This window comes from Mercenaria mercenaria, chromosome 9 (genome assembly GCF_021730395.1).
Source record: "Mercenaria mercenaria strain notata chromosome 9, MADL_Memer_1, whole genome shotgun sequence".
Classification (NCBI taxonomy): Eukaryota; Metazoa; Mollusca; class Bivalvia; order Venerida; family Veneridae; genus Mercenaria; species Mercenaria mercenaria.
Genome location: NC_069369.1, coordinates 15,252,049 through 15,268,449, shown reverse-complemented (window position 1 = coordinate 15,268,449; position 16,401 = coordinate 15,252,049). Strand labels below are relative to the sequence as shown.

The following is a 16,401-nucleotide window of genomic DNA, read 5'->3' as shown; positions in this document are numbered from 1 at the left end:
CTTAATAAATGTATGATTTGTATGCAAAAAGCTCTCAAAATGCAAGAAAATATCAATATTAATTGAATATAGTACCCAAAACATGTTGACAGATAGTTCTTTTAATACCATTAAAATCACTTGTCACGAATTTTCGCGACCCAGCTTTTTTTCCCTCGAACATACATCCACTTTGCCACTCTGCTTTTTGGAAAATTCAGTTATGATTGTGGTGAAAACAAACTGTAAACAAAAGTTTTAAAGATGACAAATGAAGATTTACTGTATTTTTTAGGCAATATTGGAAAACAATCCTAAAATAAATTCTCAAAATTTCTCAAATTCTCAAAATTTCTCAAGGGGACATTTTATATTTGTAATTCGTTTGAATGTCTTCCAGTAAAACTTGATAATTATATTCTAAGAATCATTTGATTTTTTTCGATACATATTCCCAATTTTGACAATTTACTGCGTTAAAAATTCCCAATTTGACCAAGGGCCTTTTTCCCAAAACCCCCTGAAAAAGCCCAGATAATTTCCTCAGATGAAATTCTATGGACTCGCCTTTTACTTTAAAATATTTCTGATCCATTTTTCTTTTGATCTGACATAAAATAAACCACACAATAAATTCTGAACACAAATTATACACACAAGTTTCAAATGGGTAGCGTTGTCTGCAATATTTTGGCTGCCATTGCAGTTGTGACCTTATTAGGGTACTCTTCGTTTTGAAAACAAATAGGCCATAATTATAGAATCGTTATTTATTGATCTTTTCGGTGAAATAAAACCTTCTAAGGTATGTTTTTCATTAAATTTGTTGAAAATGGTTATATTTATAATTCAATAAAATTTGAAAATATACAAAATGTTGATCTTGATTTTCAAATCTAACCATGTGCTATTCACTTTGAGTAACATCATCAGTTTCTCAAGAGAGACGGTGTAAGATGTTGCGGTTCGACACTGGTTGGGTTACCAAATGGGGTTATGCCTTAACTTAATGGACGCAACCATTAGATAATAAAAATAGCATCAGTTAAGTTATGGCAGCCACAACTAAGCAATAAGAATCCCACATATACGAATTAAATGACTTGAAAAAAAATTGAGACTTGCGTGAAATGCTGTTACCTTCTACAAAATACCAAATATTTGACAATTGGAAATAATTTATTTCATTCAACATTCAGTGCCATATATATTTTTGAAGAAAAAAAAAGTACTATCAAATTTAGATTCTTTCTGGGTACATTTTGATTTGGGTACTTTCTGACTATAATCCTCCTAAAAATATGTCGAATCATGTTATATCGTAAAGATTTTGCTGATGACACTATGATTCAATTGACATATAAATTCAGTAAACTGTTGAAACATGAGATTCTATTTGTCACAAGCTATTGACTTAATTTCAAAATAATTTCACACAACCTGTTTCTTAGGTGAATCGAATCGGCTTATTCGACCTTGTTGGAAAACATTGCCACAAGGGGGCAGAGAATGTTTTTATTTACATGTATGTTGTGAACATTGAGTCTTTTTGCAGAAACTGCGGACCTGATTTTAATATAATTTTACTGCTATATTTCTTGCACAGGTCCACTACCAAGAGTGTTCTGATTAAAAAAAACAAACATTGCCACCATATAAGGCTGTGGTCACTTTTATTAAGAAATGTTCCTTCGATGACCCAATACCCAGTTTGTTAAACTTACCTTGGTTTGTCAAACCTAAAGCATATTACTTTTAGATAGATTTACTTTGCTGTCCTTCATGTTGCTAACTTTATTTATTTTCCTTTGTATTTCAGACTTGTTGACTTCTTGGTTTCACTATCAGGAGTAAGCTGTGATTGAAACATTAAACATTAAAAACTGAATAAAAATGGAAGTAGTGAATGAAAGTCTTGCAGACAGGTTAAATAGAGAAGCTGAAGGTGGAAATGCCAAGGTTAGCAGAGCTGCAGATAGAAGTACTGAATCAGGGCTGAATAGTGATGTTCACATTCTAAATGAAGATGCAGAAAGTGAGGACACTAAACCTGTTTATAGTGATGAAAAACAAGACTATGATAATATTGATGTAACACTGAAAAATGAAAACAAAGTTTTATCAGAAGAAATGACTGACACATGTACTGATTTCCCCAAATTTTTAGGAGTGGAAGATAGTAAATGTGATAGTAGTAATGTAACAGTTGAGAAAAGAACTGAAATCCATCAAGATGGTGAAAGCTGTATAAATGGGCATAGTTCAGATACAGAAGTTTGTCAAACAAGAAGTGAAAATGCAAAAGACAGCGAGGGAGATAATCCCATCACAGCAGATGATGATAGCTGTAACATACATAGTTCTGGTGCAGAAATAGAGCAAACAGATGATAAGGGAGATAATGAGGATTTGTTTGTTGACTTAAGCGAAGATTCTGGGTCCGATGCAGAGTATGAATCAGCAGAGGAGGGGGAAGAAATACAGGTGGATAAAGAAAATTTACAAGAACTGGAAAACGCCCTTACTGATGAAGAAAAAGAGGTATATTTGCTTGTATTTTGATAGTAGACTTAGTAGTGGATCACCTTTCAGTCAGTTCCAAAACAACAGTCTAGTTTATTTTTTATTGCTTTGAAGTTTCTGCATCTTGGTGTGTAATACAGGGCTTTCAGAGATCAATGAGAGCAGTTATAAACAAAAATGACCTGGCTAAGCAATTTGTTTCAATATTAATGTATGACAAGTTTACCAAAGATATAGTGCAAAAGTTATGAGAAATTCTGAGGTAAATTTGAAAGTACAGTAAAAAGTAATTTGTTTGCTAAGACATCTATCCAAATGGAGATGTTTCCATTATGTATCAAAGTTGTTTTATCATTGACTGCTAAGTATGTAGTAGTTCCAAGTGACTGTATGTGTTATGCATATCTGTATGATAGTAAAAACTATATAAGAAGTAGAATAAATTCAAGCGAAAGAATGGGCCTCTGTGGCCAAGTGTTTAAGGCAATGACTTGAAATCCCTTGCCCTTCAGTAATGCCAGGTCAAAATGTCACTTGGGATGTAGAATTTTTTATGTGAAAATATGATCCAGCTTGCTTTTGAAATATCGGTATTTCTACCCAGGTACCTGCCCATGCATAAAAAGATGCTTGTAGTGGCACCTAGGGTCTTCTGCCACCATGTAAAGCTTGAAGAGATGCAATATAAACTAAAATTTGTTGATGTGACACTAAACTCAACAAAACCAAAAGGGAACTTGCTTGTGTATTTTTTTTTATCTATATGTACAATACAAGATGGAAACTAAAATATGTCAGTCCGCTCCAAGTATTTGCTCTGTATACTGCAGGACAATGAGGTCTGTAAATTAGCAATACTGTGTTACTTTTTATGAGAACAATTTCATGTTCATTTATCTTGTAATCCATAGGGCTTACCAGTTTATTAATCACTGGGAAACAAAAACTGTAAGCAATTGGTAAGTTTTACTGTCACTCATTTTGCACTATTGGACCTGTGGGTGGTTTTTTTTAAATTCTTTATAAAATGGATTACAATGTATCTCAATTTTACAAGACTTTATACTGTTATTGTTTATATCAGTCTCTAAACAAGAAATGACAGCAGGATATGTTATTTGATGGTTACACATAACTTTTCAGGAACGGAGAAATTCAGCACAGACGTTGAAGGAAGAAGGCAATGATTTGTTCCGATGTGGGAGCTACAAATCAGCAATACGTACTTATTCGCGTGCTTTACGGACATGTCCTCTCAAGTATGCCAAGGATAGGGCAATCATGTACTCGAACAGAGGAGCATGTAAGATGAGATTGGTAAGGAACTGGCTATACTATGATATTTTAATCTGAGCTTACCCGGTGGCATTTTGTCTGCTGTCTACATTTTGTTTCAGTGACATCTCCTAATCTCCTAAAGCCAATTTCACCCAAAGATCAGCAAACGGGGCTAGTTTTCCTTGTACAGATTTCATGAAAATCATAAAAATATTCCTCTCTGAATCTGCAATTCATCTTTCAAAGTTATTTAATTCTTACCAAAATATTTACATTTTTAAGATGTGAAATTTGGATGAAATATCTAGGACCACAATGACTTTCTTGTTGCTGAATATTGTGACTGTTCTTACCAGAATATATATATAACATTTTAGAGTTTATATTACACCTCCTTTCATGCATTAAGATCAGCAGAAGCCCAAGGACTTAGCTGAAGTATGAGCAATATAGGCTTCTGCAGATGTTAATGCATGATGCAAGGTGTATGGTCTCTATTCTTGCACAAATTAAAACAGTATTTTTAGAGAGAGATACATTGTAATTGAGGGCTTTATAAGCACCTTTTACTTCATTTGATCTGTTGACATCATTTGTTTTAAATCTATGATCATTTCCAAAGTTATTTTGCATTTTCTGATAAAATTTTATTAAATTTCACACTATAAATTAGTATTGACTCAACAAATAAAATAAGACAAACTGTTACAGCTTTTAGCAACTATGTTTATAGACAATATGACCCAGGTCATTTCAACAGTTATGTTCACTGGCAGTATGACTCAGGTCAGTTCAACAATTATGTTCACTGGCAATATGGTAACAGGTCAGTTCAACAGTTGTTTTCACTGGCAGTATGGCCCAGGTCAGTTCAACAATTGTGTACACTGGCAGTATGGCCCAGGTCAGTTCAACAATTATGTTCACTGGCAGTATGACTCGGGTCAGTTTAACAATTATGTTCACTGGCAATATGGCAACAGGTCAGTTCAACAGTTGTTTTCACTGGCAGTATGGCCCAGGTCAATTCAACAATTGTGTTCACTGGCAGTATGGCCCAGGTCAGTTCAACAATTATGTTCACTGGCAGTATGACTCAGGTCAGTTCAACAATTATGTTCACTGGCAATATGGCAACAGGTCAGTTCAACAGTTGTTTTCACTGGCAGTATGGCCCAGGTCAGTTCAACAATTGTGTTCACTGGCAATATGGCCCAGGTGAGTTCAACAATTTTTTAGCTCACCTGTCACAAAGTGACAAGGTGAGCTTTTGTGATCGGGCGGTGTCCGTCGTCCGTCCGTGCGTCTGTAAACTTTTGCTTGTGACCACTCTAGAGGTCACATTTTTCATGGGATCTTTATGAAAGCTAGTCAGAATGTTCATCTTGATGATATCTAGGTCAAGTTCGAAACTGGGTCACGTGCCGTCAAAAACTAGGTCAGTAGGTCTAAAAATAGAAAAACCTTGTGACCTCTCTAGAGGCCATATATTTCACAAGATCTTCATGAAAATTGGTCAGAATGTTCACCTTGATGATATCTAGGTCAAGTTCGAAACTGGGTCATGTGGGGTCAAAAACTAGGTCAGTAGGTCTAAAAATAGAAAAACCTTGTGACCTCTCTAGAGGCCATATTTTTCATGAGATCTTCATGAATATTGGTCAGAATGTTTACCTTGATTATATCTAGGTCAAGTTCGAAACTGGGTCACGTGGGGTCAAAAACTAGGTCAGTAGATCTAAAAATAGAAAAACCTTGTGACCTCTCTAGAGGCCATATTTTTCATGAGATCTTCATAAATATTGGTCAGAATGTTCACCTTGATGATATCTAGGTCAAGTTCGAAACTGGGTCATGTGGGGTCAAAAACTAGGTCAGTAGATCTAAAAATAGAAAAACCTTGTGACCTCTCTAGAGGCCATATTTCTCAATGGATCTTCATGAAAATTGGTCAGAATGTTCACCTTGATGATATCTAGGTCAAGTTCGAAACTGGGTCATGTGCGGTCAAAAACTAGGTCAGTAGGTCTAAAAATAGGAAACCTTGTGACCTCTCTAGAGGCGATATTTTCAATGGATCTTCATGAAAATTGGTCAGAATGTTTACCTTGAAGAACTAGTCTAGTCAAGTTCGAAACTGGGTTACGTGGGGTTAAAAACTAGGTCAGTAGATCTAAAAATAGAAAAACCTTGTGACCTCTCTAGAGGCCATATTTTTCATGAGATCTTCATGAATATTGGTCAGAATTTTCATCTTGATGATATCTAAGTCAAATTCGAAACTGGGTCACGTGGGGTCAAAAACTAGGTCAGTAGGTCTAAAAATAGAAAAAACCTTGTGACCTCTCTAGAGGCCATATTTCTCAATGGATCTTCATGAAAATTGGTGAGAATGTTCAGCTTGATGATATCTAGATCAGATTCTTAACTGGGTCATGTGCGGTCAAAAACTAGGTCAGTAGGTCGAAAAATAGAAAAACCTTGTGACCTCTCTAGAGGCCATATTTTTCAAAAGATCTTCATGAAAATTGGTGAGAATGTTCACCTTGATGATATCTAGGTCAAGTTTAAAAGTGGGTCACGTGCCTTCAAAAACTAGGTCATTAGGTCAAATAATAGAAAAACTTTGTGACCTCTCTAGAGGCCATATTTTTCAATGGATCTTCATGAAAATTGGTCAGAATTTTTTATCTTGATGATATCTAGGTCACATGTGCTCAAAAACTAGGTCACTATGTCAAATAATAGAAATAACGACGTCATACTCAGTTGAACACTGGGTCATGTGGGGATAGGTGAGCGATTCAGGACCATCATGGTCCTCTTGTTTAACTGGCAGTATGGTCCAGGTCAGTTCAACAATTATGTTCACTGGCAATATCAGTTCAACAATTATGTTCACTGGCAATATGGCCCGGGTCAGTTCAACAATTGTGTTCACTGGCAATATGGCCCAGGTCAGTTCAACAATTGTTTTAACAGGCAGTATGGCCCAGGTCAGTTCAACAATTATGTTCACTGGAAATATGGCCCAGGTCAGTTCAATAACTGTGTTCACTGGCAATATGAATTTCTCTATTAATGCATGTTTGCCTCTATGCCACTGAGAAAACAGTGTTTATGCAAGAATCAGGAAATGGTTTAATAAATTTCAAAGGATCTTTAACTGACCTAGAATACTTGCTAGTTGACTGCATAAAATAGGTTAGTCTATTTTGTGTAAAGACAGAAGGCAAAAATAGATAGTTTCATATGCAATTATTTAAATAGGAAGTATCTTCAGAATTATTTTGATTTCAGCTACCTTAAATAACATAATAAAAATGAAGTAGTTTTCAAGGTATTAACATCATATTTTCCAAATAATATTTTTGCATTGTCATGGTTACGAGTATTGATCAGTAACACAAAAATGCTTATCAAAATTGAAGCAGTCATTTAGTCTAATTTGCATAAGTTAGAAGATGTTCATTACAATCTAAAACAAATCTGTGCAACTCAGGTTATGTAAATTAGTTAAAAATGATAGCACAGAGCAACTTGTATTTCAGGAAGACTTGGAGGAGTCTATAAGGGACTGCAGTAAAGCTCTTGATTTACATCCACATTACATGAAAGCCCTGATGAGGAGAGCAGAGCTGTATGAAAAAACTGAGAAGTTAGACGAGGCCCTGGCTGACTACCAGAAAATTCTGGAACTCGATCCATCACAGCATACTGCTAGGGCAGCTTGTGTGGTAAGTCTGCACAGAAATTAAATCTTTTTGCCTGACTTTGATTATACTAACCTCTGTGATGTTTGTCCTCCATTTTTTGCTATACTAGCCCCTGTGAAGCTTATTCTCTGTCTTTCTATACTAACTCTTGTGAAGTTTGTTGTAAGTATTTTCCTATAGTAATCTTGTGAAGTTAAGCTGCTAGATTATGGATTTGTTACTTGAATTTTATTACCTCAAGCGAGCACAGTGTTCATGTTTAGCTTTTAGAATTGCTGGATTCCCTCGTCCACAATTTGGTTCTGATGAACCGCTAGATGTAATTTCATACTTGTCCAGAAACGTCCTTGCACAAAGCTGAAGACTCGGAGCTTAGATATTTGGTATGCAGCATCATGTAGTGCTCGTATACTAAATCTGTTTAAATCTTGCCCCATGGTCAAAAGCGATTCCAGCCAGTGGTTCAGCTTAGACTTACATAGAATTTTTTTTAAACCTTCTTGCTTAAAACCTTAATACCTCAGAGCTTGGGTATTTGGTATGTAGCATTGTGTAGTGGTCCTGTGCCAGGTTTGTTCAAATCATGCCCCAGGGGTCAGAGATGGTCATGCTCTTTGGAGATACTTGTTTTGCATAGACTTACATAAGAAAAACTCCAAAAAAAAATGTTAAGGCATAAAGCTTAGGTATTTGGAATGTTAAGGCATAAAGCTTAGGTATTTGGCATGTAGCATTGTGTAGCAGTCCTCCAGTCTGTTGAAATCATGTATCCATTTCAGTCAGGTGACATTATAGCTTCCTTGTTTGGGATAGTACTTAGTTCAAATAAAATGTTAAAGATATATACCAGTATATGATTATACCCACTGCATCAAATAGAGCAGGACATTTAAAACATGCACATTTTGTTCCATTGCATAAACATTTGTTTGTATTTTGTGACATTTAAAGGTCCTGAACCTCGTATTCCAACCTTCAGTTTGGTTACTAAATAGCTAGTTAAAAGCTATCCAGTGAAAGAGAGAGTTATCCAGTGAAAGAGAGAGTAACATCTTTACAGTACAAAGTCCAATTGACCATACTGTGGAGCAACTTTGTACAATTTATCATTGCGTAAGACAGATTTTATTAAAAACAAAGATAATTTTGTCTGCTGGAAGGTATGTTTCAAAGCTGTTTACTGTCTTGATGTAAAAACAGATGAAGCTATATTCACATTACACATATCACAACCTCAAATCATTACTTTGTCTGACTTCAGAAACTTCCAGATCAAATTAAAGAAAGAAATGAGAAGTTGAAGGAGGAGATGATGGGTAAGCGACCACCATTTATTCCAACATATGTATAAATTTGTAGCAATTTCATGGGACTTAAAAAGAGTCAGTATAAGATATTTCAACTAGATATGAAATACCCAATTCAATAGCAACTCAAACACTAGAACTTTTTGTTTGTCCGATGTAGTTCTGGGACTGCTTGTGTATGTAAAGATTTGGAATCACTGTTTTACCGTTGCGACTAATAGGATCTGAACACTTGGCTTTGCTGTATCTCTGTGATTCAAGCAGGTGTGAAAGTATTGATTGCATACCTCATATTTCTATTTCAATGTAAATTAGATATGCAACTAAATTTTTATGCCTCCGGGCATTCAGCGATCTTCCATTTGATTGTCCGTACAAACCAGATTGCCTACAGCCCACATTAATGACCCAATTTAGTTCATACTCACACTCAGCAGTCCTTGTGGCAAGACCTACAAACTGGCATACACGTAGTTGACCTTGACCCCCATATGACCTTGACCTTATAATTTAAAACCTTAATAACAACATCGGTTTGTCTGTCTGTATGAACCAGATTGCCTACAGCTCACATTAATGATCCATTTAGTTCATACTCACACTCAACAATCTTTATTGCAAGACCTACAAACTGACCTATATATAGATGACCTTGACCCTCATATGACTTTCACCTTCAAATTTAAAACCTTAATAAACTTAAGGGGAGCGATGGTCTAGTGGATAAGGTGTCGGCCGCTCAATCCTGGGGTCGTGGGTTCGAGCCCCACTGGGGTCACGACCATGACTTCTCATATGACACCAAGTACTGGTTTTTCTAGGAAGCGGACTTGAGAGTGGTTACAAGAAGCTTGAAGCTTTCATCACAATCAAGCTAAAACAAATTTGTATCAACTGATAAACAACAGTTTTGATTACAGCCCATATAAATGATGCAGTTCAGTTCATACTCTCAAGATTCTGCACTGTTCGCTATTCAGTCAGTATCTTTTTGGTAAGCACCCCTTTTAACAGTCAGTGGTAGTACCAATATTCATACAGTATATGAAAAATACAGAAAGATATACTTTTAAATGGTGCTAGAGCTATAATGTTCTACACAAATGTAGATAAAGACAGACTGTGATCATAGACGAAATGCTTATGTATAAATTTATGATATTTAATATCTTATGTTATGAACTTATTATTATTTGTGCATATTCAAACATGTTCTTATTTGCTGGAAGGAAAAGAATAAGGATGTGTATTGTTTAAATATGTTATGACTCTATAGAATGTACTACATTAAATTATTAATTTAACATGCATTTGTATTTTAATGCTAGTATGAAGATGTTATTGTTCGACATGTGAATAAAATGTTAAAAATATTTCTGATTTTAATCTTCACAATTTTTAATCCCCTGCCACAAGTGGTGGGGGGTTATAGGAATGGTCTCCATCCTTCCGTCTGTCCATAACACTTTAAATGCCCGCTCTATATCCCCTAAACCCCTTGAAGGATTTTCATGAAACTTAAGTCAAACGATCACCTCATCAAGACGATGTGCAGAACTCATGAGTCAGCCATGTCGGCTCAAGGTCAAGGTCACAGCTCAAGGTCAAAGGTTTTAGCCTTACATTTCATGTCCGCTCTATATCTCCTAAACCCCTTTAAGGAATTTTACAAAACTTGGGTCAAATGATCACCTCATCAAGACGATTTGCAGAACTTATGAGTCAGTCATGCCCGCTCAAGGTCAAGGTCACAACTTAGGGTCAAAGGTTTGAGCCTTCCATTTTGTGTCCGCTCTATCTCCTAAACCCCTTGAAGGATTTTCATGGAACTTTGGTCAAATGATCACCTCATCAAGACACGTCCAGAACTCATGAGTCAGTAATGTTGGCTTAAGGTCAAAATCACAACTCAAGGTCAAAGGTTTTAGCCTTCCATTTCGTGTCTGCTCTATATCTCCTAAACCCCTTGAAGGAATTTTATAAAACTTTGGTCAAATGAACACCTCATCAAGTGCAGAACTCATGAGTCAGCCATGCACTTCAAAGGCCACTTTTTCAACTTGATAATCATAAATTTTTGTCAGAATGTTTGTCTATATGAAATCTAGGTCAAGCTCAAATGTTGGGTACCTGAGGTCAAAAACCTTGTCACTGGGTTAATGCATTGAAAAACTTGGATAATTATCTACCTGATTTACATAAACATGGTTAGGAAGTTTGTCTTGAGAAGTCTAGGCCAAATTAGATTCAAAATTATCTGAGGTAAGAACTAGGTCACATGAACAATTCAGGACATTTAGGGTCCTTGTAGATATGTATATATAATTAATAGTGGTAATCCAGAAATAGTCTACATGAATGTGTATGATACCCTAGATCAAGAATTCAGTCCAAACAACTTACATTTAAAACAAACCAAGTTTAATGTACAGGTATTTTTTATGAATATTTGTGTCAATTGATCGTTTCCTCATTAAAAAATGCATGGCACTATAGGGTGTTATTTTAGGGCTATACAGAATTTGTGTTATCCCAAAATCTATTTCCTTTGGGTTCACTTTAAATTTATTAAAGTTCTTATGTTATTTAGAATTACAGAATGTCTACATTACACCTTTGTCATGTCTTTAAATTGTTTTTATATCGAAACCATCAAAACCATCGAAATCATGTATTGCAACCATGTAAATGTATAAAGTTTTTTTATTTCAGGTAAGCTAAAAGACCTAGGAAATATGGTATTACGACCTTTCGGGCTTTCAACAAACAACTTTCAGATGAAGCAAGATCCCACATCTGGAGGTTATTCTGTGAACTTTGTGCAAAATCCAGAACAGAAATAATACAGTAAATGCTCAGAAGTTAACAGATGTTAATTTATTGAAGTTTGTTAGGAATAGAAAAGGTTCTACATAAAACTGTGATAATGCAAGTCTGTTTATGTATAAGTGTTTAAAAACACATAGGTCAAGTTTGCAGACTGATTTCTAAAAACACATAGGTCAAGTTTGCAGACTGATTTCTAAAAACACATAGGTCAAGTTTGCAGACTGATTTCTAAAAACACATAGGTCAAGTTTGCAGACTGATTTCTAAAAACACATAGGTCAAGTTTGCAGACTGATTTATTATAGCCCTTATCATGCTAAATACGATTGATCTTGCCTTTGTGACCAGTGTAGATCATGATCAGCCTGCACATCCATGCAATCTGATCATGATCTGCACTGTTCGTCATTCAGTCTGTGTTTATTTTGGTAAGCACGCCTTTAAACAGTTAATTGTACTGTCCAAAGTGAAAGATGGACATGTTCATTATAAAAATTTAGCAGGGTAAGGGTTAATATGCCTAAATTTCATTTTACTGCATGGTAACTAATGACAAAATGAACTTTTTTTGTATATAAATAACTGCATGTTAGTTTGAAAGTAATACACTTTCTTAGTGTACAATTAACCACAGTATAATTTCTTTTTTTAGCTCATCTGATTTTTGGAAAAAAAATGAGTTCTTGTCATCACTTGATCGGCGTTGACGTTGCCTGGTTAAGTTTTATGTTTTGGTCAGCTTTTCTCCTAAACTATTAAAGGTATTGCTTCGAAACTTGCAACACTTGTTCACCATCAATAGCTGACCCTGTATAGTAAGAAACATAACTCCATCCTGCTTTTTGCAAGAATTATGGCCCCTTTTGGACTTAGAAAATATCAGATTTCTTGGTTAAGTTTTATATTTAGGTCAACTTTTCTCCTAAACTATCAAAGCTATTGCTTTGAAACTTGCAACACTTGTTCACCATCATAAGCTTACCCTGTACATCAAGAAACATAACTCCATCCTGCTTTTTTCAAGAATTATTGCCCCTTTTGGACTTAGAAAATCAGATTTCTTGGTTAAGTTTTATGTTTAGGTCAGCTTTTCTCATAAACTATCAAAGCTATTGCTTTAAAACTTGCAACACTTGTTCACCATCATAAGCTGACCATGTTCAGCAAGAAACATAACATCTGTCTTGCTTTTTGCAAGAATTATGGCCCCTTTTGGACTTAGAAAATATCAGATTTATTGGTTAAGTTTTATGTTTCGGTAAACTTTTCTCCTAAACTATCAAAGCTATTGCTTTGAAACTTGCAACAGTTGTTACCATCAAAAGCTGACTCTGTACATCAAGAAACATAACTCTATCCTGCTTTTTGCAAGAATATTGGCCCTTTTGGATTTAGAAAATCATGGGTAGGAAAATTTTTCTATTATACAAAAAAATCAGATGAGTGTCAGCACCCACAAAGCGGTGCTCCTGTTTATTATACACCCGAAGGGATGTATTATGTTATACCCCCGGTGTCCGTCCATCTGTCTGTCTGTCACTCCGTCCGTTAGCAATTTCGTGTCCGCTCTGTAACTCTTGAACCCCTTGAAGGATTTCAAAGAAACTTGACACAAATGTTCACCACACCGCGATGACGTGCAGAGCGCATTTTTTGGATGTCTCGCTTCAAGATCAAGGTCACATTTAGGGGTCAAAGGTCATATCAGTTTGTTTCATGTCTGCTCTGTAACTCTTGAATTGCTTGAAGGATTTCAAAGAAACATGGCACAAATGTTCACCACACTGAGATGAGCTGCAGAGCGCATGTTTCAGATGACTTGCTTCAAGGTCAAGGTCACACTTAGGGGTCAAAGGTCATATATGACTGTTTTGTGTATATTGCTCTGCATTGCAGTGCTCTTTTTTTTATTTGGTAGATCCCTTTTTTGTTCACTTACAATATTTTTTTTTGAATTACTTCCCTTTTATGTTACTATGAATAGCCAATTTTGAAACTTTTTTATTATTGGCCGTAGGGAAAAACCGGGACCACTTTTCTGTGGTACAACATGGGTGGTACCTCCAATTTTTAGGTGTATTTTGACATACCTGTACCTGGTTAGGATATTTTTGTGGACTTAGCATATTTTTTTGGAATTTCATCCCTTTGCTGTTCCTGTCCTTTGGGCTTCAACAGTCAAGTTCTTTAAATTTTGCTCCCATCCTCTGATGTAACCCTACGGGCGTATATTGCCCTGCTTGGCAGAGCTCTGGTTTATCAGTGCATCTCTACTTGGTCAGTTTTTATATTTGACCAGGCTGGATACATTTGGTGAGGATTCTGTACATTTTAATTTGTAATGAATTTTCAATGAAAGATAGGTATAGTATATCTTTGTTTGTTTTAAATAAACTTGTGCTTTATGTTTAGTCTGTTGGATTTTTATCAGTCAGAATCAAGCCTTTGTTATGTTTTGAAATTTTTGTTGCATTTATATTTGATTTATATGCCACTGAAGGCCCATAAATAGTTAATAAAATAACAAATTACAAGAGCATGCTTGAATATTTGAAAAAACTGTTGCATCCTTTTACATAGTACACCTTACATAGTAAAGCATTATCAACTTTTCTAAGTTAAAATGGTATGTGGGGTTTGTGTGTGTTTGGGGTGTGTGTGTGTCGGGGGCTTCAGATTTATGCTGAAGAATTTGAAAGCATTCAGTCCAGTAGACCCTGTATGCAGTTTAGGAACAACTTGTCTAGTGTATTTTGAGACAGCAGTTTACATGCACAACTTTTACCAAAATGTAGGTTTAAAAGGAGCATATTGTTGACAGAAAATGGAAACTGAAGAGATGTAATGCCCTATGAGATTATCCCACAATGCCAAAAAGTTGTGAGGACTTCAAAAGTACTAGTTAGTAGTTCCTAAAAACCTGAGCACATGCAAAACTTGTAAGTTAAAGCGAGTGTGTGGGGGTGGGGGTGCAGTTCAGACAAAATGTAAGTCAGATTGATACTTGCCACTCGAAGTCATTTTATGTCAAGGACGGTAGTGCAGTTTGAAATATTTGGTCATGTTAATTCTGAGAAACCTGCTTATTTGCAAAACTTGTATGACACTGATGCCAAAGATAGGCTGACAGCAATATCTCTGCTATTATGAAAAATTAAAAAAAAAGTATACCTAATTGAATGGTTAAAGCTGTGAAACTAATCCTGTTTCTTTTCTTTTTGTTCCCTTGTTTGAGAAATATGCTCAAAGCTTTTAGATATAAGAGGGAATCTGAAATTACCTCTTGCTTTGGAGAGTGTTGATAGCAGAGAATAAGGTCTTGGTTGTAATGTTACATGGATGGCTAGTTACCTTGTAGATATTTTAGTGTACCCAGAAAGGCAAGTTGAGAATGGTTTAGGGTACTGGTTGTAAGTATTAACCTTAGCCTGCTGGTGGCAAGTGATTCTGCCTTTGCGACCAGTGCAGACCAAGATCAGCCTGCAAGTTCTCTGTATTGCTATCTATCCATGTGTTAAGTTTCATGAAAAGTATATTATAATTTTTTAAGATATGACAAAATTCAATAATGCTTCCCCATATATGGGGAAATATATTGAAAATCTTAAGAGTTTAGAGTAAGAAGACAAGAAGTCGGGGCAGAAAGTGCATAATTGAGCCGCACCACGAGAAAACCAACATAGTGCATTTGCGACCAGCATCCACGCAGTCTGGCCAGGATCCATGCTGTTCGCTTTTAAAGACTATTGGTCAGAGACCACCAATTCAAAAAAAAGTACAGGGAATTTACTGGGAATGAGGTAAGTGTATACCTGGGAATAAGGTAATGTCTGTGTGTTCTGATTGGTCAGTCATGTAAACAAACGCAGGAAGTGATTATTTTTTTCAAAATTGATATTTTTTTTACTGCATTTACAGTATTTCATTATACATTTTGACAAAATTTGCTACATTTTATGTGTATTGAAAAAAAGTTTTATCGAATGAATTTCTCCCGACATGACAATGATGTAAACGGGGTCGTCTCATTCACACGAAAATTACTTAAATAAAGTATCACCATATGTTTTTCACCCGATATTTTGGTAGAACTAAGATAGCTCTTCAAAAACTTGTAATTAGATATACATGTTTCGATGTATTGAAGGCCGTACACACCATAGTGTTACAATGTAAGTCTGGGGGAAAATAATTGGTAGTCTCTAACCTATTGCAATTAGAGAAACCGTAAGCGAACAACATGGATCCTGGCCAGACTGCGCGGATGCACAGGCTGGTCTGGATCCATGTTTGTCAAAAATGCACTATGTTGGTTTTCTCATGGTGTGGCTCATATAAGACTCCAAGTTCATGCCAATTCCAAATTTTGTTATGCAAATTTTACTCAGATTTGGATTTTGAGCAGATCTTTACAAATTTAGTACATGTAGTATGATGTGATGTTATTTTATTAAGATGTGCAATTCCTGTCAAGTTTTGATGTAGAAATATTATATGATCAATGTAAAGTAATTTGTTGTTTTTTCTCAGCCCTGGAACTAAAAGCAAATAGTCTTGAAAAGTCCAAACATTTCCTGTGTTTCAGTCTACAGTCAAACTTCGTTCACTTGAATTCAAGGGGACTGGCAAAATTTGTTCAAGTTATCAGCAGTTTGAGTCAATGAACAACTTGCATTATACAGGGCATTTGCCGGGACCTCACAATGAGTTCTAGCAAAGGGCAGAGTCCAAATTATCCAAGTTCGAGCGAACGAGGTTTGACTGTATAT

The 16,401-nt window shown here is 35.7% G+C and overlaps 1 protein-coding gene across 3 annotated transcripts in view; it reads left to right on the top strand.

Annotated features, from left to right (window-relative positions):
* Positions 1-16,146, top strand: part of LOC123546544 (tetratricopeptide repeat protein 1-like) — a 28,007-nt gene extending 11,861 nt beyond the window's left edge. For 2 of the 3 annotated variants that reach the window (XM_045332909.2, XM_053550877.1), the window contains exons 2-6: positions 1,799-2,520; positions 3,646-3,819; positions 7,332-7,517; positions 8,758-8,812; positions 11,516-16,146. In XM_045332909.2, the coding sequence (XP_045188844.2) occupies positions 1,873-2,520; positions 3,646-3,819; positions 7,332-7,517; positions 8,758-8,812; positions 11,516-11,646 (1,194 nt within the window). In that variant the 5' untranslated portion in view covers positions 1,799-1,872 and the 3' untranslated portion in view covers positions 11,647-16,146. The remainder of the gene's footprint in view (positions 1-1,798; positions 2,521-3,645; positions 3,820-7,331; positions 7,518-8,757; positions 8,813-11,515) is intronic. The other variant, XR_008372337.1, reaches the window with a different exon arrangement.
* The last annotated feature ends 255 nt before the right edge of the window (positions 16,147-16,401 follow it).